Raw genomic sequence first — 22,491 nt, 5'->3', positions numbered from 1 at the left:
CTACAGAAACATAAGTGGCACCCTTCGCCAGAGCACCTAATGGCCTGTAAGCGGCCTCATTCACACGTTCGCCTGCTTATAAGATGACGGAAACAGGAGTGTTGGAATAGGTAAGTGTCGACCATTGGGTGCCATACGTTACCTTCCAAAGTCTGGACGTAGATCACACGTCTTTTTGGGTACCAGACCCCAACAGGTGTCCCCGCCATTAACATCAAAGGCATGCTCTCTACTGACGCAAATGCGATTGCGGAGCAGTTTGCTGAGCACTATGCTCGAGCATCTGCGCCAGAGAACTACCCCATAGACTTTCGCACCCTCAAACGGCAGATGGGAAAGAAAGTCCCTTTCATTCACTACGTGCCATAGTGAACCCTTTAACGCCCCATTTACAGAGTGGGAGCTCCTCAGCACCCTTGCACATTGCTTCGACACAGCTCCTGAGCCAGATCAGATGCGCAGTCAGATGATTAAATATCTCTCTCGTCTGACTACCAGCGATATCTCCTAGTCATCTTCAACCGGATCTGGTGTGATGATGTCTTTCCATTGCAATGACGGGAGAGCACCATCATTCTGGTGCTAAAACGCAGAAAAAATCCGCTTGATGTGAATAGCTATCAGCCCATCATCCTCACCAATGTTCTCTGTAAGCTGCTGGAACATATGGTGTGTTGGCAGTTGGGTTGGATTGGGTCGTGGAGTCACATGGCCTACTGGCTCCATGTCATGGTGACTTCTGCCATGGTCGCTCTACCACTGATAATCTTGTGTTCCTTGAGTCTGCCATCCGAACAGCCTTTTCCAGACGCGAGCACCTGGTTGCCGTCTTTTTTTGACTTATGTAAAGCATACGACACGACGTGGTGACATCATATCCTTAACACATTGTAGGAGTGGGGTCTCTGGGGCCCGCTCCTGATTTTTAACCAAAACATCCTGTCGCTCCGTACTTTCTGTGTCCAAGTAGGTGCCTCCCATTGTTCCCCCTGTATTCAGGTGAATGGCGTTCCGCAGGCCTCCGTATTGAGTGTATCTCTGTTTTTAGTGGCCATTAACGGCCTAGCAGCAGCTGTAGGACTGTCGGTCTCACCCTGTCTGTATGCAGATGACTTCCGCATTTCGTATTGCTCTTCCAGTACTGGTGTTGCTGAGCGGCATCTGCAGGGAGCCATTCACAAGGCGCAGTCATGGGCTGCTTCCACTCTTTAGCCGCGAAGTCGTGTGTCGTGCACTTCTGTCGGCATCGTACCATTCATCCGGAACCTGAACTTTATCTTAATGATGATCCATTCACTGTAGTGGAGACATATCAATTCTTAGGACTGCTTTTCAATGCCTGGTTTAGTTGGCTACTTCACCTTCGTCAGCTTAAGCGGGAGTGCTGGCAGCAATGCTGTACGCTTCCTAAGCAACACCAACTGGGGGCAGATTGCTCTATGCTGCTGCAGCTCTACAGAGCCCTTGTTCACTCCCGTCTTGACTATGGGAGTCTGGTTTAGTTTGCGATGGGAGCTTGTAGAACGATTCAGGTGACCAGTGTCCTGATGGAGACCGGAGTCCCTCCATTACAGATCTGACGTGCACAACTGCTCGCCAGTTACGTTGCCTACATTCATCGTTCGTTCACCTGTGCATCCAAATTATGGTCTCCTTTTCCCACCCATGGTGGTTCATTGGCGGCCCAGGTCAGGGCTTCCAATTGCAGTTAGTGTCTGATCCCTTCTTTCCGAACTGGAGCCCTTCCCTTTACCACCTCTACTTGAGGTCCATTCACGTACACCTCCATGGTGTAAACCTCGGCCAAAGCTTCATTTGGGCCTTTTGCATGGCCCTAAGGACTCCGTTAACCCTGCCGCTCTCCGCTGTCACTTCCTCTCAATTCTTGATGTGTTCCGGGGCTCTGAAGTTGTTTAAACCGACAGCTCGATGGCTGATGGTAATGTTGGCTTCGCCTATGTCCACAGGGGCCATATTGAACAGCATTCCTTGCCCGCTGGCTTCAGTGTATTCACTGCAGAGCTTGTGACCATATCTCGTGCACTTCAGTACATGCATTTCTGTTCTGGTGAATTGTTTCTTCTATGTTCTGACTCTCTGAGCAGCTTACAAGCTATCGACCAGTGCTACCCTCACCATCCTTTGGTAGTGAAGATCCAGGAGTCCATCTCTGCCCTGGAACAGTCCAGTTGTTCAGTGGTGGCTGTGTGGCCCCCAGGACACGTTGGAATCCCATGCAACGAACTTGCTGACAGGCTGGCGAAACAGGCTACGTGGAAACCTCTACTGGAGATGGGCATCTCTGCAACTGACCTGCATTCTGTGTTATGCTGCTAGGTTTTTCGGCTTTGGAAGACTGAGTGGAATAACAGTATGCACAACAAACTGTGTGTCACTAAGGAGACTGCGAATGTGTGGAAGTCTTCTTTGCAGGCTTCTCGCAGGGAATCAGTTGTCCTTTGTCCGATCTGCATTGGCCATATGTGGCTCACACGTGGTTACCTCTTCTGTCGTGAGGACCCACGTCAGAGTCACTGTGGCTCCCAGTTGACGGTCGTCCACCTCTTGCTGAACTGCCCACTTTCCGCCGCTCTGCGGTGGATTTCTAACTTTCCCAGCACTCTTCCTTTGGTGTTGGGTGACAGTGCCTCAACAGCAGCTTTAGTTTTACATTTATTCATGAGGGTGGGTTTTATCATTTGATCTGAGTCTTAGCGCATGTCCTTTGTCCCCCTGTGTCCTCCACCCTAGGGCTTTTAGGGTGGAGGTTTTAATGTGCTGCAGAGTGGCTGGCTTCTCCTTTTTTATTCTCATGGTCAGCCAGCCATGGTAATCCGCTTTCATATTTTTAATCTGTTCTCCCTGTTTCTTGCATCTCTCTGTGGGTTTCTTGTCATGTTTTGTCCATTGTTGTGTTTGTTTTCCTTCTGTTGTTCTTCTGGTTTTTCCTTTCTCCTGTTATTGTTCCGTATGTCGTCTTTGTTTTCTTCTTTCCCTTGGGTAATTGTTCTACTGGGAACAAGGGACCGTCGACCTCGCACTTTGGTCCCCCCCACCCCCCTTTAAACCAACCAGTCTGCGGAAATCCCAGATTGTGGCCTTGTTTTTCGATTGGAGAAGGCCTAAGACACCTGCTGGAGAACTGGTGTCCTCCGTACTCTTTACACGTGGGGCTTTCGTAGCCGCCTGCCATGTTTCCTTCAGGCATTTTTAAAAGATCGAGTTTTCAGGATGCGTGTAGGTTCTGCCTTGTCGGACACCTTTATCCAGGAAAACTGTGCCACAGGGTTCCATCCTGAGTGTCGTCCTCTTTGCTATTGCCACTAACCCTATCATGACCTGTCTCCCACTGGGCATCTCTGGCTCCCTTTTTGTTGACGATTTTGCCATCTATTGCAGTTCTCCACAGACCTGTCTCACTGAGCAGCGTCTTCAGCATGTCTTGATTGTCTTTACGCCTGGAGCATAGAAAATGGCTTTCACTTTTCCACTGACAAAACTGCCTGTATGAATTTTTGGTGACGCAAGTGGTTTCTCCCACCATCTTTACATCTTGGGCCTGTTGCTCTTCAGTTCGTTGAAAACTATGAAATTCCTTGAGCTCATGCTCAATAGGAAACACTCTTGGTCCTCCCATGTATCTTACTGGCATCCCACTGTAGGTGGTTCCTCAATGTCCTATGTATCCTCAATGGTACTTCCTGGGGTGCCAATCGCACAACCCTCCTCTGTTTGTACCGGTCCCTTGTCCGTTTGAAACTCGACTATGGGTGCTTTGTTTAAGTGTCTGCACGCCCATCCCTCTTACGCTGTCTCAACACTATCCATCATCGTGGCATTCCTTTGGCCACGGGTGCCTTTTGCACCAGCCTGGTTGAGAGTCTGTACGCTGAAACTGCTGAACTATCTCTGTCCTACTGCCGTGACTTCCTCCTCAGCAGGTATGCATGCCGTTTGTGTGCCTTGCTTGGCCATACATCCTATGCCTCCTTCTTAGATGATTCCTTTGATTGTCAGTATGGGGCTCGTCCTTCTTCTCTGTTACGTCCTGGAGTCCTCTTTCGGCACTTACTATGGCGGCTTAACTTCACACTACCTGCACCTTTCCCAGTCGGTGCGAACCTTTCACCACCTTGGCTTCGTGAGGCGGCCCATGTTAACCTTGGCCTTCGTTTGCTTCCTAAGGACACTACTCCAGCCTCGGTCTATTGCCTTAAGTTTCACGACCTTCGCGTGCAACTTCGCGATGGTACGTTTGTATACGCTGATGGCTCTCAGACTGACCGTGGGTTCGGATGTGCCTTTGTCATTGGCACCCTTGTCTTTACATAGCGGTTTCCGGCACAATCCTCAGTATTTACAGCAGAGCTCTTTGCCTTGTATCAGGCCACAGAGTACATCCGGCGACATAGCCTTTTCAATTGTGTCCTCTGCTCAGAGTCACTCAGTGCCATTCAAAGTATGTGCACTGTACACCGCCCATCCCTTAGTGCAGCAGGTCCAAGAAAACTGCCAACTGCTCACTCTTGGTGGAGCTAGTGTGATGTTTCTGTGGGTTCCTGGTCATGTTGGTCTACCAAGAAACGGGGCAGCTGATACTGCTGCCAAAGCTGCAGTCCTAGTACCTCAGCCTCGAGTACCTATGTTCTCTCTGATGATTTCTGCATTGCTGCCTGTCAGGAGGTGGTGTCCCTTGGCATCATCAATGGTCCTCCCTTCACTGGAATAAGCTCGGGCTTATTAAGCCTCTCCCACCAGCTTGGACGACCTCCTCTCGGCTCTCCCACCGGGAGGAGGTTATTTTAACTCGGCTGTGTGTTGTGCACTGCCTACTTAGACATTGTCATTTTCTAAGTGGCGCTACCCCACCACTTTGTATACATTGTGCCCAAGTTTTAACTGTCTGCCACTTCCTGATGGAATGTCCATATTTTTAACCTTTTACATTCCCATTTGGGTTTACCGTCTGAGTTATCAGCTGTTTTGGGAAATGACGCATGGGCTGTTAAGTTGACCGCATTTTACTTTTTATCCACCAAAGCAATATGGCGAAGGCCATTTACTTTTTATTTTTGGATCTCCGTTTCTGCATGGTGTCTGTTTTAGCCGTTTTTCCACATACCTTATTTTAGCTGTCTTCTGTTAAGTTAGTCAGGACTGACGTATAGTCGTTCTTTGACTCCTCTCTGTCTTTGTGTTCTATAGTTTTGTTTTGGGCATGTATGACCCCAGTTGTTTTTGCACCATACTGCGTAACAAAACAGAACAATACTTGTATTAACGCCACACAAAAACCTGTGTTAAAAATCACTGGTTTCCTAAAACATTTTTACGTTAATTATAGCTGCTAGCAGACTCGAAAAGAGTTAATTTACGATACATGTGGATAATATATAAGACTACTCTTCTTTAAAGGAAAACTATTAACACAATATGTTAGAAAATCTGCTACAGTAACTAAATTACAAATGCTGATTTGTTACAAAATGCTCGTAGATTATGCAAAAGACAATGGTAGATTCTGAAAATTCTCAAAAATGCATGTTTACTTGTGTTGCTGTACAATGAAATTCAGGAGTGACCTATACTTTGGCTGAACTGTGAACCACAAACATTGATTTGCTACGAATTAAATTATATATCGAAAACACTCGTACCAATAACTTTCGTATGCACCTGAAAGTTCTGAAACTAAAATGCTTTTCACAAAATTGTATAGTGAAATTAGAGAAAGATTGTTTTGAACAGGGATAGGCCTACTGTCCTCAAAAATTTTAAAAGAGCACAGTTTAGTTTTTAGCCTACAATTGACGATAACAGTATAGTTCATTGCTGCACTCGTGAATATTCGAAATTTCATGACGCAAACGGATATTGATACAGTCAAAGAAATATTACGCAGAAGAAACATTACGAACAGTAAAATCTGTGTATCTAGAACTTTAAATAGACATACAATCTTGTACCAGGGGCCTCACATGAGAGAAAATTCTTAAGTCGTCTTTTATATATAAATAAACTTGTGTGTTGCATTGATTTTTCACAGAGATGATTCTGTGCACACTTCTACACTGGCCTGGTAAAGAAGAACACCACAGCATAACTTTAGCTCAGTCAAAATCGCTAAAATGTGCAGCAGCAACAAATCATATTTTCTGCCTGTGCATAGTCTGTCATTGGTTTGCCTTGTGTATTTTGATATTTTATGTGTGAAATATAAAGTGTTTGACAATGTTCAAACCCTAGAGGAATTATCTGTAAACAAAAATGTTCAGTTTCAGGCACAGCAGATTGAATGGCTGCTGCTCAGTATCCAAAAGATGGCTCGGTTACTATCGCAACAATCAGCACCGGCAACCAGGTGCCACATCAAAGTTTCACCCTCTCAGTAGCAATAAAGGTGACTGGTAAGAATATTGGGTGCAGATGAGAGCTCATTTCACCGAATGCAACATTACAGGTAACGCACGCAATGCTTTTTTTTGTTTAGGTCGTTGGAACCGAAGTGTACCATCTGTGTTTAAAACTGTTCCCTGGCTCTTGTCCAGAAACTGTGGCCTGTTTGGCTGGTCAGTGAACGCTATGATGCTCAGGTGCATGTCGCTGCACCAAGGTTTAAATTTTTCTGGTTCAAGAAGCAGCCTCAGCTTACATTAAAACAGTGCACTGCCGAACTTAGAAGGGTTACAAGAGGCTTACAAGATGCAATCGAGCAAAATGTCTTAACACACAAGTATTCATGCCGGTGGTCTCAATATGCTGGATCCTGATCTGAAAACATTTCTGTGTATTGTGAAATCTCAAACTATTGTGGACACAACTAAAGGCGAGTCTGAGGCTCCATGTAGTTCTTTTGTTAAAAGTGCATAAGACACTCGGCCTAAAGTTCATGCTAATGTTAAAGTGAATGCAAATAGGGCTCAGACTAACAGTAAACAGGAAGGTAAAAACATTCAGTCCTGCAATACATGAGGTGGTCTACAGAATACAGTGAGAAAGTCTTGTCCTCAGTACTTTTCAAATCGCAACAGGAAAGCTTTTCTTCATCATGATACAAAATCTTTCCATTTCTGTAGGCAAGGTCATAGTCAGTGTGTTTACAAGGCAGCCAGGGCATAGGCCATGGCTGGTACTGTACAGGTGTACAGTTTTGGCGTAGCAATCGACACGTGCATGTTGTATAAGCTTTGCCACAGAACTGACACAGGCAAAGGCTCTCATTTCTACGTTGCGGAAATCTGCTGTAGTACACAGACAGCAGAATCCAATTAAAAGTGGCTCAGAAAACAATTAAATTTCAATTGGCCACAGGTGCAACTGTTTCCCTAATCAATAAACACATGTGAAAGGATTGGTAGCCCGCAGCTACAGAAGTGTACTTCTGTTCTTGTCTGAATATAACTGACAGGAAATATCAATACATTGCACGGAGTTTGCCAACAACTTCCCACGCCATCACAGAATGTCTTTTGTTTCATGTACTCAGTTCTAGGAACAGTGCAAACATTTTTGATTGGTTGAAACTGTGCATACAAGACAGTGTGTTAGAAATGTGTTTCAGTACCTCACACTGATGTTTCTGACATGTCTAATAAGTACAATGAACTGTTTGTGCCAGGTTTATGAAGGGCTAACAATTTTGGTGTGTACATTATTGTTGAAGACAATGTGCCTGCGGTTTTTTTTTCCCCAAAATGCCTGCAGCCAATGCAATAAGTGAGAAACATGCTCAGGAACTGCAATGATGTTATACAACCCATTTCTGCAAGTCAGTGGGCATTCCCCTTGTTCATTCTCAGAAAGCCGTCAGGAGCAGGATTGCCACAAATTCAAGTTCTGGAAATCAGGGAGTTTCAAACATATCAGGGAAATTTGGAAGAAAAAAAAAACTGGAAAAATCTCGTTTTTTGTCTCAGTAGCATGAAATTGTTTGTTTATTGAGATGTCAGGCTTCGTCACTTTCTGGGTGCAGCTGAGTACGTGCACTGCTTCCCAACTCATTCTTACTGCTTCTCCCCTTCCCACCGTACCCCTCAGCTTGCAGTCAGTGCTGCCACCACCACCACCACCACCACCACCACCTCCACCATCACTTGCTGCTAGCCTAGCAGCTGCCGCCGATGAGAGGCAGGGTGACGTGAAAAGTGGTTTGTTTGGATGTAATTCTCAGAGCTTGTTGACGCAGCGGCCGGAGACAACGGTCATGTATGCATTAGTTGTCTTAGTGATTGTGTAAATGTGTGTGCGCTCTCTTTTTCTGACAAAGGCTGTGGCCAGAAATTTAATTGTGAGAGTGTAATTGTCTTTTCTATGTGCCTGTCTGTGGCTCAGCAATCATCTTTACAGTGAGTTGCTACCTATCCTCATTAGTATTGATTCTTAAAGTATTTGCGCAAGTTATCTGTTGCGTGGGTGATCACTGCAGTCACATTTCATCAACTTGGTGTCTCTGACATGTGATTACCTGGCCACACGAGTGGACTTCCGTGTCGCCAAAACCGCAGGCCATTTCTGTGGGTATTTCTAACTGATGGGGCTTATCTGAAGCCCATAGTTTCCCACTAATGTGCAGGCCCTTCCTGTTGGATCTAGTCCGACAGTTCTGTCTGTGTGTGGCATAATGCAGTGGATTTTCGTGGTTTATCCATAGACCCAGGACTGTTGTGCTCCTCGGCAGGCCAGATGCCATGGGCAATGGATTTCAGGAATTGCGACTGTCACACTGCAAGTACATTGTACAGTGCGGCGATTCATAGACATTTCACTTATTCAACTATATTTTGGCACTTACAAAGGTGTTTATATATTAGAAAGTATGGACGATAAGAAGAAGAAAATTGTGGCAGTCGCTGGCAGTTTGTACACTATGTGCTCATGTATTGCTTGAAAGAAAAATCGCTCAATACCTATAGAATAATGGACATAACACAGTGGGTAATAACAGACAATAACGTGCATAGTAGAACCAACATTTTGTTCCCGGTCACCCACAGTGTTGGTTTACACAACTCTTCTCCACCTTATACATTTCTTTCAAGAGGCCTACTTTTTTCTAAGGTTATTTCTGGAAGCAGTGAAGGTATTTTAAATCTGTCTTGCTACTCCAACAAAATGCATATTTTTGTCACCAAATGTGTTTCGCTTTATGTAAATAAAATAAATCAGTGGTCTTAATGAAACATATGTACCATTTGGCTTGATTTCTCCATCTAAAAGCAGTTAATTACACAAGATGTTTATGTTAGTGCTTAAGATTTTTTTCTCACATGTTTAGAAGTACAGAAGTCCTTGAATTTTTTTGTCAGCTTCTGTCTTTACTTACCCGTGGGATCTGAAAATTTATCGGGGAAAAATGCTAAAATGTGTCTGGAAATCAGGGAAATATCAGGGAATTTCACTTGGGGAAACTTGTGGCAACCCTGAGGAGGTTTATGTTAGTGTGATGATTGTAAAGCCACAATAAACCTACAAACACTCGTGAATTCATTTACTCTACCATGATTGGAAGATACGAGGATAATCCCAAAAGTAAGGTCTCCAATTTTTTTATAAGTACATAGACCTGTTCATTTCTACAATGGTTTATATCAGTTTACAGCTTGTACATTTAGCTATTTTTCGACATAGTCACCATTTCTGTCGATGCATGTTTGTAGATGCTGTGGCAGTTTTTGTGTGCCCTTGTCACGGCAGCTCACCGCCATGCTGTTCAGAAAGTTATGGACCTCTTCTTTCTCCTCGCGTCAGAGCTGAATCGCTTTCTGGCCAAATGTTCTTTTAACCTATGGCCCAGGTGACAGTCACTGGGCGCCAATTCAGGACTATAGGGTGTGTGGGTGATTATGTTCCACTGAAAATGTTGCAGGAGAGCAACGGTTTGCTGAGCTATGTGCGGGCGAGCGTTATCATGGAGAATGTGTACGCCCTTGCTCAACATTCCTCTTCTCTGGTTCTGAATTGCCTGTTTGAGTTTTGTCAGAGTCTCTAAGTACCTGTCAGCGTTAATTGTGGTCCCAGTGATTCAGCTTCGACGGCGAGGTGAAAGAAGAGGTTCATAACTTTCTGAACAACTTGACGGCGAGCTGGTATGACATGGGCATACAAAACTGCCACAGCGTCTACGAAAATGCATCGACAGAAATGATGATTATGTTGAAAAATAGCTAAATTTTCAAGCTGTAAACTGATGTAAACCATTTTAGAAATAAAGAGGTCTACGTACTTATAAAAAAAATAGGAGACCTTACTTTTGGGATTACCCTTGTATAATGAACAGATAAGGACAGGGCATATTCTTTTCCAAAGTTGATTTGCGTGAGCCATACGCAGAGCTACCGTCGGACAAGCAGTCAAAGCAATATTTTGTGATAAACATTCACTTAACACCAACAGTCAAATAACGAAACACTTTATTTAGTAGAAAATGAAACTTGTCTTTATCGCTCTCCACTGCTGTGACTGGAGTAAGCACAGGAATGGTATACACAAATACAACTCGTGATAGACAAGTAACAGTCGTTGGCACAGAGATGTTTAAAATGAAAAGTCTGAATCTTGAAGTCCAAATACAGTTGCAATATCACTTGCCTGTGGGACGCAAGTTAACACACTCTCCAGAAACAAGTTTGTCAGTGGAATACCTACCCCATACTCTGCAGTTGGATGAACAACACTCATCAGAACTGTCTCTTATGGTCGTTGCGGCCGTATTTTGTTGCCGTGGTCAACCTTGGTGCAACATTATTGATTATTGACTGTCAGCGACACTGCATTCGTCCCCGCTCCCCCAAACATCATTGTCAGTATTGGGTAAGGATGTGGAACATTGGGGGATAGGAGGATGGGACACAAACGCAAATGAAGGGGCAGATGCAGAGACTGCAGTTGACACCGAGCACCCACCCACATCCTGGGATTTTCCCTGAGCAGGGTTGGAAATGTCAAGCAGGAAACTACCTGAATGGTGCACGCTGTCTGGTGTGGACGCTGATAGGATGCCGAAGAGGTGATGGGATCCTCATGGGCACCCAGCCAGGTGAATGGACACAACTCCTCCTCAGGCTGCTGCATGCATGACTTAGAGGCTGCAAGCGGCTCCCAGCCGACTTCCATTGGTGTCCCCAATGGAGGATGGATGTAGGGACATGACTGCCTTGCAGGGGCAGGCGATAGTGCTTGCGATGGCAGCTGCTGCAGAGCCTTGTGGTGAACTGGGTCTGTGAACATTGTGAGAAACAAGACCAAAGCTGGTTTGAGTACAGCCAATACAGGCCCGTCGGACTTTGAGTGTTGTAGGTGGGCCTTGACAACACCTGAGACACGACGCCATATTCCCATCAGCGACCTTTGCTGGAAACTCTGTATAACAATCATTGCAGGGTCTGAGGCTTACATGTAGTCGATGGGATTTAGAACCTCTGAGATGGATGGAGAAGGTGGAGCAACATTGGATATCTAACACCAGAAAGTAATTCTGCTGGTAACATGCCATCCCTGGACAAGGAGCGGTATGACAACAAAAACACTTTCAAGACCTGGTCCCAGGAATGGGTGCCTTGTAGATTTGGACAAACCATTCAGCATCTCCATTGGACTGAGGTTGGAAAGGTGCCATGAGGATATGATGGATACCATTGTCACTGCAGAATTGTTCAAATGTGTGTGAAGTGAACGGAGGTCCATTATCAGCCACTGTCACATGAGGTAACCCCCAAATTTATATATATATATATATATATATATATATATATATATATATATATATATATATATATAAACTGAACTCGTGGTCGCCACGGTAATGACAGACATAGTGAAGGATGTAAGGACTACAAAGGGAAGCTTGTTGTATGCATCAAATACCAATAACCAGCAGGTATTCCAACAGGAGCCAGCAAAATTAATGAGTAGTCACTGCCGTGGTTCAGAAGAGTGTGGCCAATCAAAGTAGTGCTGAGGGGGAGCGGCTTGATGCTCCACACACATGGACGCTGGGAAGTTGTGGCATCTATCTGCTAATCAATGCCCGACTGTATACAATGGGGCCAGGCTGGCTGTTTCTTCCACACAACACCCAGATGATCCTGGTGTAACAGACTAAACAGTTTCTACTGGAGGGACTGAGGAACTGTGATATGGGCCTCCCCCCTGTCTGTCTGTCTGTCTGTCTGTATGTATGTATGTATGTATGTATGTATGTGTGTATGTTTGTATGCCCATCTACATCAAGGTAGCACACTGCTGCCCAAAAGTAGTGGCATACCGTGGTGCGGTGGATCTCTTTGGGGCTACATGGCCACCCGGAGCGATTGAAGTCGAGAGTCGCACTCAATGCCTGGGTCTACTGCTGTCTCGCTCGCCACCCAGTGAACAGTAACAAGAAAGTTTTGTGACATATGCTTTTCCTGAGAGTCAATGTGAAAGCATGAATCCTCTGATTAATCATATTGGGGATCTGAACCTACCAATGACTGCAACAGTAGGTCAGCATTGGGATGCTTAGTGGAGGGCCGATACATCTGTTAATATTGGTAACTGGAGCTTCTGCACTGTCCAGGCAATAATGTGCTGAGAGGAACCGAACAGAGACTTTTGTGGCCTGTGGTCAGTAACTAAGTAAAAGTGGCACCCACACAGATACTGGTGGGCGTGAGTAACCCTGTTACTGTGACTGAGGGCTCCTTTCCCTAATTGGCTGTAATTGTGTTAGACAAAACCCACGCAGTGTCACAACACCACATTGGTACCATAACAGGTGTCCACTGCAAGAGTGAAAGGATTGTCCAAAGACCAGTCACTTAACACATCCTTTAAATGCTGAAAAGTGGACTGACAATCTTTGGACCAAACAGAGGGGATGCCGTTGCTGCATAAGCAGTTCAATGAAGACACGATTTTGTGGTGTTAGGTATGAATCAAACGTAACATGAGAGTTTTCTCATTACTGCAGGTAATGCAACCGTAATCATGGAGCCAGGCAAGTCGTAAGTGGCACTCGAATGGGCCTGAGATGGATGAAATCTGTTTGCATTAATCACTTGACCTAGATACTCAGTTTCTGTGTTGGAAAAATAACAGTCAGCTGGGGTGGCCGAGCAGTTCTAGGCGCTACAGTCTGCAACCGCTACGGTCGCAGGTTCGAATCCTGCCTCAGGAATGGATGTGTGTGATGTCCTTAGGTTAGTTAGGTTTAAGTAGTTCTAAGTTCTAGGGGACTGATGACCTCAGAAGTTAAGTCCATAGTGCTCAGAGCCATTTGAACCATTTTTTGAAAAATAACACTTTGTATGATTACACTTTAAGCCCACCTCTGATTACACAGTGAACCAAGCCTCCAGATTCTGTAGATGTTCTGCTGGTGTATGGCCAAGACGACAGTGTCGTCTAAATTATTAGCAAAGGAGGGCACCTGTGAAGTAAGCTGCTCTAACAAGGGGAGGCCACGATGCTTGGAATGCGGATTTACTGTAAACTTCGTACACTTGTAGTTCTCCATGAGGATAACAAAATGTGTAAGCCTTAGAACGTACTTCTTAAACATTATTGAGAAAATCGTAAAATAATTTCGGTCGTCAAATATATACGTGTGCGTGGCTTTTTTACCACAAAGCGGCGGCAGCCGAGTGGTTAGCGTTCAAGCCCCGTAATCGCCAGATCGAGTCCCGTTCGTCAGATTTTTTAATTTTTTTTTCAACACAGTTATTTTCTTAACTATTTATATTACAGTTGATATAATGGGAAAAATACGTATAATCGGATGAACTTTTATTAAATTTACAATGTTATTTGGCAGTCTACAAACTTTTACTGTCACAAATAATATAATATTCATAACTATTGACTAGTAAACGACCAAATGCGTAAAGTGATAATGTAAATGTATGCTTGTCCGTGTCTTCAAAATTGTTCGTATTTAATCAAAAGAGAATGAGAAATTGCCCCTCGTGATGAAGCTATTAAAATACAGTCGATACTGCATGACCAATTATCAGAGTCAATATTTATGGAAATGCTGTGTTATGCATGGTTTGCTTACAAATTATCGTCTGAAAGAGAGGTTTTTGAAAATGTTAACGAGGTTTGTTTTTCCACGGAAAACCTCAAAAGACCTTGCGTATGCAGGAACATAGTATTTATTCAATGCAGCTGGTACCGTTTAACTTTGTTTTCCATGTTTTTACGAAAAATACCTGCAACTTGTACTTGTAATGTCGAAAGCGACGATTAATTGTACATCTTTCGAAAGCCGTCTGTGGCGGTCAAAACTTGCAGGTAGTAAGTAGTTTTAGGGCTCATTCCAGGTTTAAGGAATTTCTCAAATCATGGACAAGCATACATTTTCAGTATCACTTTATGCCTTTGGTCGTCTACTAGTCAATAGTTATGAATATTGTATTATTTGTGATAATAAAAATTTGTAGACTGCCAAATAACATTGTTAATTTTAATAAAAGTTCATCCAATTACACGTATTTTTCCCATTACATCAATTGTAATATAAACAGTAAAGAAAATGAGTGTGTTAGAAATATAAAAAAAATACAAACTGACGAACAGGACTCGATCCAGCGATTACGGGGCTTCAATGCTAATCACTCGACTGCCACTGCTTCATGGTAAAAATGGCCACGCACAGGTATATATTGGACAACCGAAATTATCTTGCGGTTTTCTCAATAACGCTTGAGAAGTACACACTACTGCTTACACATTTTGTTGTGTTTGTGGAGAACTGCTAGTGTACGAAGGTTACAGTAAATCGGCATTCCAAATGTCATGGCGGACTCAGTAACTGCTAAAATTGGAGACCCTGAGGGGTATTCAACACAAAAATCTTTGTGGGCGCCTTATCCAAAGGCAGTTGTAGATAAGCTAAGGTGACAAAAGTTATGGGATACCTCTAACATCATGTCGGACCTCCTTTTATGTGGTGTATGTAGTGGCATAGACTCAACAATTCGTTGGAAGTTACCTTGCAGAAATATTGAGCCATGCTGCGTCTCCTGCTGTCCATAATTTCGAAAGTGTTGCTGGTGCAGGATTTTGTGCACAGCCTGACCTCTCGATATGTCCCATAAATGTTCGATGGGATTCACACTGGATAATCTTGGGGGCCATATCATTTGCTTGAAATAGCGCAGTGTCATCCATAGCATGAAGTGCATGAATGGCTGCAAATGGTCTCAAAGTAACTGAACATAGTCATATCTGATAATAGATTCAGCTGGACCAGAGGACCCAGTCCAGTCCATGTAAACACAGCCCACACCTTTGTGGAGCCACCACATTTGACAGTGCCTTATTGAAAGCTTGGATCCATGGCTTTGTGGGGTCTGCACCACACCCTAACCCTGGCATCAGCTCTTACCAACTGAAATTCGGGGCTCATCTGACCTGACCACTGTTTTTTCAGTCACCTGACCACTGTTTTTTCAGTCACCTGTTGTGCAACTGATAGTCATGAGCCCAGAAGAGACACTGCAGATAATGTCATGCTGTTAGCAAAGAATCTTGCGTTGGTTGTCTGCTGCCATAGCCTATTAACACCAAATTTCATCAAACTGTGCTGATGTCCCACATTGATTTCAGCCATTATTTCACACAGTGTTGCTTGTCTGTTAGCACTGACAACTCTATGCCAGTGGTGAGAGGTAATGCCTGAAATTTGGTATTCTTGGCACACTCTTGACACTGTAGCTCTCGGAATATTGGATTCCCCAAAGATTTCCGAGATGGAATGTACCATTCTTCTACCTGCAACTACTACTCCGCATTCAAAGTCTGTTAATTCCCATTGTGCGGGCATATTCACGTCGGAAACTTTTTTACGTGAATCACCTGAGTACAAATGATAGCTCTGCCAGAGCAGTGCCCTTTTATACCTCGTGTACACTGTACAACTACCATCTCTATATGTGCAAATCGCTATCCCCACATCAGTCTATGCCTCCTGCAACTCAGTTTTTGGGGGGAAAGAGTAAACAGCAGTCTTTGGGTTGACAGTAGCTTTGAGTTCTGCGTAGAGTTGTAGTCTACCTGATGGCTCTGACAAAACGATCGGGAGGTATGCCTACTGGCTCATGGACACAGTTTTTTTCCTGAAGAGCACGAGCGTCAGGCCAACCTCGAAAAAATTTAGGCTCAGCACAGTCCTGGAAAGTCACGTGGGCTTTGACTCCCAATGCCTTAACTAGTCTTCCATGAAACAAAGAACTGTACTTATCTCACAACACGTTGACTCTAGCAAGTGGCACCTGTAAGTTGACTTGCAACTCATCTCCTTGAATGGACACTCCAAAAAAATCAAAACTGTCCGTACTGAAACTGTTCAGACTGCCTCTTGAATGGAAGACATGAAAAGGAACTGATTAGTTGCAGCAAGAAAAGTAGCCGGTAAACTACACACACCTAAAACTGTCCGTACTGAAACTGTTCAGACTGCCTCTTGAATGGAAGACATGAAAAGGAACTGATTAGTTGCAGCAAGAAAAGTAGCCGGTAAACTACACACACCTAAAACAGAAATGTTCTGTCTGTTAAAGGCAGATAGTGTATCACTCATTTGCTGAAGCTGGGGCTGCCTAAGCATTAGTACATCACATGATTTAGCAGTGTGACAGTAGCCCCAGTGTCTAATTTGGAACTTCACCTACTAATTCGCCACACACAAATGTACAGAAAGTTTGTTACATTGCCTGTTAATCAGCGATTGTTTGGCCTGGCAATCGTGATTAGGCTACCACCTTTTCTGTTTTGCACAGGCACCACAGAAGCAACATACTCATCAACTGGGACAGGGTTTGACTTAAACTTTGAAAACTGACCAGCACCCAATAGCTGAAGACAAATTGTTTGTATGTGGCCTTACTTACCGCAAGTGAAACATTTGTACCTGCTGGCACGGACACTATGCCCTCTCATATGCAGTGAAACAATGCGTGCAAGACTTCCTTATTGACGTGGGCTGTGAAGTGCACCAACGGTGAAACTTCCTAGTACAGAACTAGACATCGGGCTATGTTATGACTATTTGAGAGCGATATGGCTCTGGAATTTTCTCACTTCTCACTACAGAAATGGCTGGGCTTTGCATGTCAAGTTCAGTAATGTCTACGATGTCTTGAGACTCAATGATCACTAACACAGTTTTCAAGTCTGGGTTCAGCAGCTTTATAATAGAGGATGTAATGTGATCATTGGAAACTTCCTGAGTCATAGTATCACGAAGCATCACATCACAGTAACTCGCAGGAACATTTAAATTGAAGCTGTCGTGTGAGCCCCTCGAGTTCTGTTACCCACTGTTTGGGATTGACCAGCCTGCTGTTAAGAGTCTAGTGAATTTGTATCTAGCAGCTGAAACATGCATCTGAAATTCAAAGCGATTGGGCGGTTTAGAAACTAACTCATCATATGGCATTTTTCCAGGATGCTTGTCTCCCAATAACTTGACACAGAGATGGTACACTCCCGCATTTACTGTGGACAATAAAAAGAAAAAAAAAATGCTCTGATTACCTGTTATGTTGTAGGCGTGGAAACGTGCTGTAAGCTTGGCCACATATTCCATCCATCCTTGCCCCACAAGTTCTCGAAATTTAGACTGTTGAGTCACTTGTGCTGGTTGAACTTGAACAGGCTGGGGCACCAGTTGCAGCACTGCTGCTGCTGCTGCAAGCAATGTGCCATCCAGAGTTTGTAAGGTCTGGTCAGTACGTTGTCCGCGTGACTGTACAAATTGAGTTAGCGACAAGTCCTGAACTGGAGATGGGACAGACATGATAAACACTATTAGTCAACTAACGCACAAAAAAATTCTGAAAGAAGCAACGGGTTAGTGGAAAATTTTGCAAAATTGTAGTGTGTCCATTCCATTGCCATATGTTGTATTCTGTGCTTGTACATGAAGGTGAACACACAGAAAAGTCAGTTTAGTAACAGCAACAGTCAAATAACAAAACACTTTAGTTAGTAGAATATGAAACATACCACTATCACTCTTAATCACTCTTCATTACTATGTCTGGAGTAAGCACACGTGGAACACAAATGGTGCAGCTCTTCATAGACAAGAAACAGCAATAGCGGCAGAGCTGTTCAAAATGACAAATAAGAATCTTGAAGTCTGAACGTCTGAATACAGTTACAATACCACATATCCATGCTGTGATGTTGCCTGGCATCTCTGAGAGCTCTCACCTCATCCAGATTGGCACCACTGGTGATGCTGTTTGGAGGTCCAGCATCTTTGCGGTGGTCAACCTCGGTGTGACATTATCTACAATCGTCGACAATGGATTTAGCACATGTTACAGATGCACAGGATATTCATCCTGCAAATCCACACTTGTCTGCAGTTAAAGAACTGCCACAACGTCAAGAAGCTCCAAGCTGTCATGGGAAGGTTACTTATTATATTAAAATCATTGCAAATGCTGCACCAGAAAATTGTTCCCTTTGTGTGGTCACAAGAATGAAAGGACACATGTCAGCAATTAAAGGATGTGTTAGCTGTGAATGCATCTTCTTATGAGATTGGAGCTGTGCTCTCTCATAGAACTGGTTCTGCTAATAGTCCTATTGCTTTTGCCTCAAAAACTCTTTACAAAGTGCAGTGTAATTACAGTAAACTTGAAAAAGAGGCACAAACTAGTACCTATGGTGTTACCAAGTTTCATCAATAATTGAACTGTCAGAAGTTCTATTTAATTACAGATCATTGGCCTTTAACGGCCTTTTTCAGTTCTGCCAAGCCTGTCCCACTAAAGACAGCACAAAAATTGTAATGTTGGGCTTTGATATTGTCTAGTTATCTAAGAGAGTTGCTGCATAGGCTCACTGCCCAACATTTGAATGCTGACTTGTTGTCTCAGTTATCAGTCAATACCGACACAGTATTCATTTCATCTGAGGAATCACGTTATGAAATCAATACTCAGGATTTTGAAAGTTTTCAAAATTTTCCTCTCAATTTCTGGTGCATTGCCGCAGAAACTGCTTATGACCCAGCTCTTCAGGTTGTTTTGCAATATGTGCACCCTAGGTGGCCATGCAGATTGAAAGTAATTCCTACAGCCCCTCCTACCAACATCACTATTTTTTACATTGCTGACTGTGTGGTCAGGTATTCTGCTGTTGCAGATGGAAAATGATGATGTGCATGTTGTGATTCCTCGCTCCCATCAGTGAGAATTTTTGTCTTCATTGCATTGAGTCATGATTCACACAAAGAAACTCGCTTTGTCATTGCACTTGTCAGGGCAGGGGGGCTCAGATTGAGCAAATGACCTCTCGTTGCAGTGTTTATATGGAACATCAGTCAACTCTGCCACAATGCTTTCTTGCATGGCCACATCCGTCTGGGATGTGGCAATGCTTCCATATTGATTTCGCAGGTAAATTCTGGAACATGCAATGGCTGTTGGCGGTAGATGCATATAGTAAATTTCCTTTTGTTCTCCACTTGGCATCCACCACTAGTGCGAATATATTCTATTTTTTTGCTCGAAGGTCTTCCTTATCTCCTTGTCTTTGACAGCGGGCTGCAATTCACAACAGCTAGTATTCAAAAGTATTGTGCTGCCAGCAGAATACACGGTGTGACTACTGCTCCTTTTCCCGATCGTAACAGCAAAACCGAAGGATTCGTTCGAACATTCAAAAGTAACTCTGACAAAATCTGTTCCTCCCGCATGTGGAAGCAAGCCTTAGAGTTTTCTTTCCTCCTACTGCTCTGTACCACATGACAAGAAATCACCTGCAAAATTAATTCCTGATCGTTGTCATCTTATTCTATTCCTGCGATGGCCATGGAATCAATTCATTCTGCCAAGTCAGACAAAATTTCAGCCACAGGATATAGTATTCATTAAAGTTTTTGGCAAGAAGTAGTGTTGGGAGCACAGTGTCGTAACAAAAGGCTTAAGACATTCTTATTACATCATACAAGGGTGATTTGAAAAGCTCTAGGAACGGAATCCTTGATTCCATCTCGAAAATGAGTTTCCTCCAGGCCTGCAAAATAGTTGTCAACTCCGGCTATCAGTTCTTCGTTTGAAGTGAATCTTTGTCCTTCAAGAAAAATTTTCAGGTTTGGGAAGAGAGGGAAGTCTGACAGAGCCATATCAGGTGAATAAGGCAGGTGTGGCAACAATTCATGCCTTAGTTCGTGTAATTTTGTCATGGCGACGGCATGTTTTTGATCCAGTGTTAAGAATCAATGCACCCATCTTGCAGATAAATTTTTCATTTCTAATTCTTCGGTTAAAATGTGGTACACTCTTACAGATGACATCTAGCAAGTGTGAGCAGTTTCACGTTCTTTCAATCAGTGTTCCTCCATGACCATTTTGTGCACTTTTGCAATGATTTCTGGAGTAGTGACACATCTTGGCTGACCACCTTGCTGATCGTCGTCGTAAGCTCTCCTGACCAAATTTAAAGTCATTTGTCCACTTGGCAACACTTGAATATGAAGGAGCAGAGTCCCCCAGTGTATTCTGGGAATCGGCATGAATGTTCTTTGCTTTCATACCTTTCTTTATGAAGTACTTAATCACTGCTCAAATCTTGGTCCTCCCCCCCCCCCCAAAAAAAAAAAAAATCTTTGCAAATCACTACGGGGGACCAACAACAGACAGAGCCATGTCACCGCCACAGCTCTCTTCCAAGAGCACTGACGTGGCACATATTTACAGGCAACAGTCCAATGAATATCACATGAACAAATTGTTGCACTACTGCTGACCTGTCGTGATGATTCCGAGAACTTTTCAAACCACACTCGTTCAAGGTTCTGCTGAGATGTATCGGTGTTACCAGAACCAGCTGTGGTACTTTTAAGGGTATGTCAGTGACAGGGAAGTGGGGGGGGATGAATGAAGATGACACCCAAATGAAGAAATGTGAGATCTATATGATCACTACAGCTTATCCATATGCCCTAAGGTCGCAGGGTGGCCTAGTGAGCTAACTGAGGATTTCATCTTCCAGTTGGATGCAACTCATGTGTGTCTTTATTTGCCAATTTTTCTTATTAGTTACTGGGTAAATGTCAGAAGTCATTGGAAGGCAATAAAATCCCTTTATTTCTCCAGTGCTACGTCTGATAAGCTCAAGACCTCATCTGGTAGCACTAGAAGGTTAGCCTCGACCCTTGACCCATGGACCTGGTGGTGAATCGTTGCTGTAGATGGCCGGCAGCTGCAGCCCCGGTGAGATGGGTTCTCAGGTAGTAAACATCTCCAGCCGGGAGCTGAGCTACATAAGGACTAATGCAGCAACCTGAAACAGCCTGCTGATACGAGGTGGGTGGCTGGCTGGCAGTGATGTGGTAGCTGGCACTCCAGTGGCTCGGTGTCTGGGCTGACTTCAGTTCACCCTCGGCCCATCAGGTGGTGGCTGCACCCCTCATCGGTGGTCATGTTGAGTTGACAGTGAATCAGTGCGAACTTATCGCGGAAGTTGACACCGAGATTTGCCCACACTGGACTCGCATTCGGGAGGACGATGGTTCAATCCCGTCTCCGGCCATCCTGATTTAGGTTTTCCGTGATTTCCCTAAATTGTTTCAGGCAAATGCCGGGATGGTTCCTTTGAAAGGGCACGGCCGATTTCCTTCCCAATCCTTCCCTAACCCGAGCTTGCGCTCCGTCTCTAATGACCTCGTTGTCGACGGGACGTTAAACACTAACCACCACCACCACCACCACCGAGATTTGCCGATTAGATCTGATTGCTATCTGGGCCAGGTGGCCAGCGTATAGCAGAGGAGGCGTGTTGTGGGGTTGTTGGTGGAAATGTTACGTATACTGCATGCTGAAGTGCCCTGTTTCAGTAACAAGCTGGGCACCGGCAAGCAGCCAGATGATTGAGCCCAGTGAATTCCGTTGTGCAATGCTGTGCCAGTGTATTGCTGCAAGTGGCCTGTTTAATATTCCACTTGTTGTGTGTCCGGTAATGGATTCAAAATTGTTATAGAATCATAACTCGTGTGACAAACCTTTTTTTTACAAGTGTGCATTGTGCAGTTAATTTTAATGATTGTTTTGTTTTATTTTGATGTGTGCATTTATTGGGAAGAGTGTGTGTGTGTGTGTGTGTGTGTGTGTGTGTGTGTGTGTGTGTGTGTGCTTCTTTCACTTTATTGCAGTTTTGCATGCATTTTTGTGTGGTCCAATGAAGTGGAGGGTTATACGAGTGCTAGTGTAACCACTGACAGTCTCCCCCTAAGGCTGCAGTTCTAGTGGAGCAGTGCAGCGCAAGAGCAGTGCAGTGTGGTGAGCAGAGCAGCGTTGGTAAAACAAAGCAGTGCCGCCTAGTGTGCGTGATCATGGTGACGCTGCAAGCAGAGCAGCACAAAGTAAAGTGGCACAGGGCAGTGCTGAATGAATAAAACATGTTTGTTTCACAGAGCGGTGACCAGAGCATTTGTTTGTCTCGGGCTGCATTCAGGCAACAGCGGCAGCATTTGGCTGTTGCAGCAAGTAGCAG

At 44.2% G+C, this 22,491-nt stretch overlaps 1 protein-coding gene across 9 annotated transcripts in view; it reads left to right on the top strand.

Moving 5' to 3' along the window:
• The window catches only part of LOC126195344 (uncharacterized), a 63,122-nt gene that overhangs the window by 16,655 nt on the left and 23,976 nt on the right, over positions 1-22,491 (top strand). For 2 of the 9 annotated variants that reach the window (XR_007538589.1, XM_049933921.1), the window contains exon 2: positions 6,276-6,460. The exons of 1 other annotated variant lie outside the window; for it this stretch is intronic. Coding sequence is in view for 5 of the 8 variants with exons in the window: in XM_049933921.1 (XP_049789878.1) it covers positions 6,427-6,460 (34 nt within the window). In the remaining 3 variants the exon portion in view is untranslated. The remainder of the gene's footprint in view (positions 1-6,275; positions 6,461-22,491) is intronic. 6 more of the 9 variants (XM_049933916.1, XM_049933919.1, XR_007538590.1 and 3 more) reach the window with 5 other exon arrangements.

The sequence above is a fragment of the Schistocerca nitens genome, chromosome 7, assembly GCF_023898315.1.
Source record: "Schistocerca nitens isolate TAMUIC-IGC-003100 chromosome 7, iqSchNite1.1, whole genome shotgun sequence".
Lineage (NCBI taxonomy): Eukaryota > Metazoa > Arthropoda > Insecta > Orthoptera > Acrididae > Schistocerca > Schistocerca nitens.
This window is presented reverse-complemented; position numbering and strand designations above follow the sequence as displayed.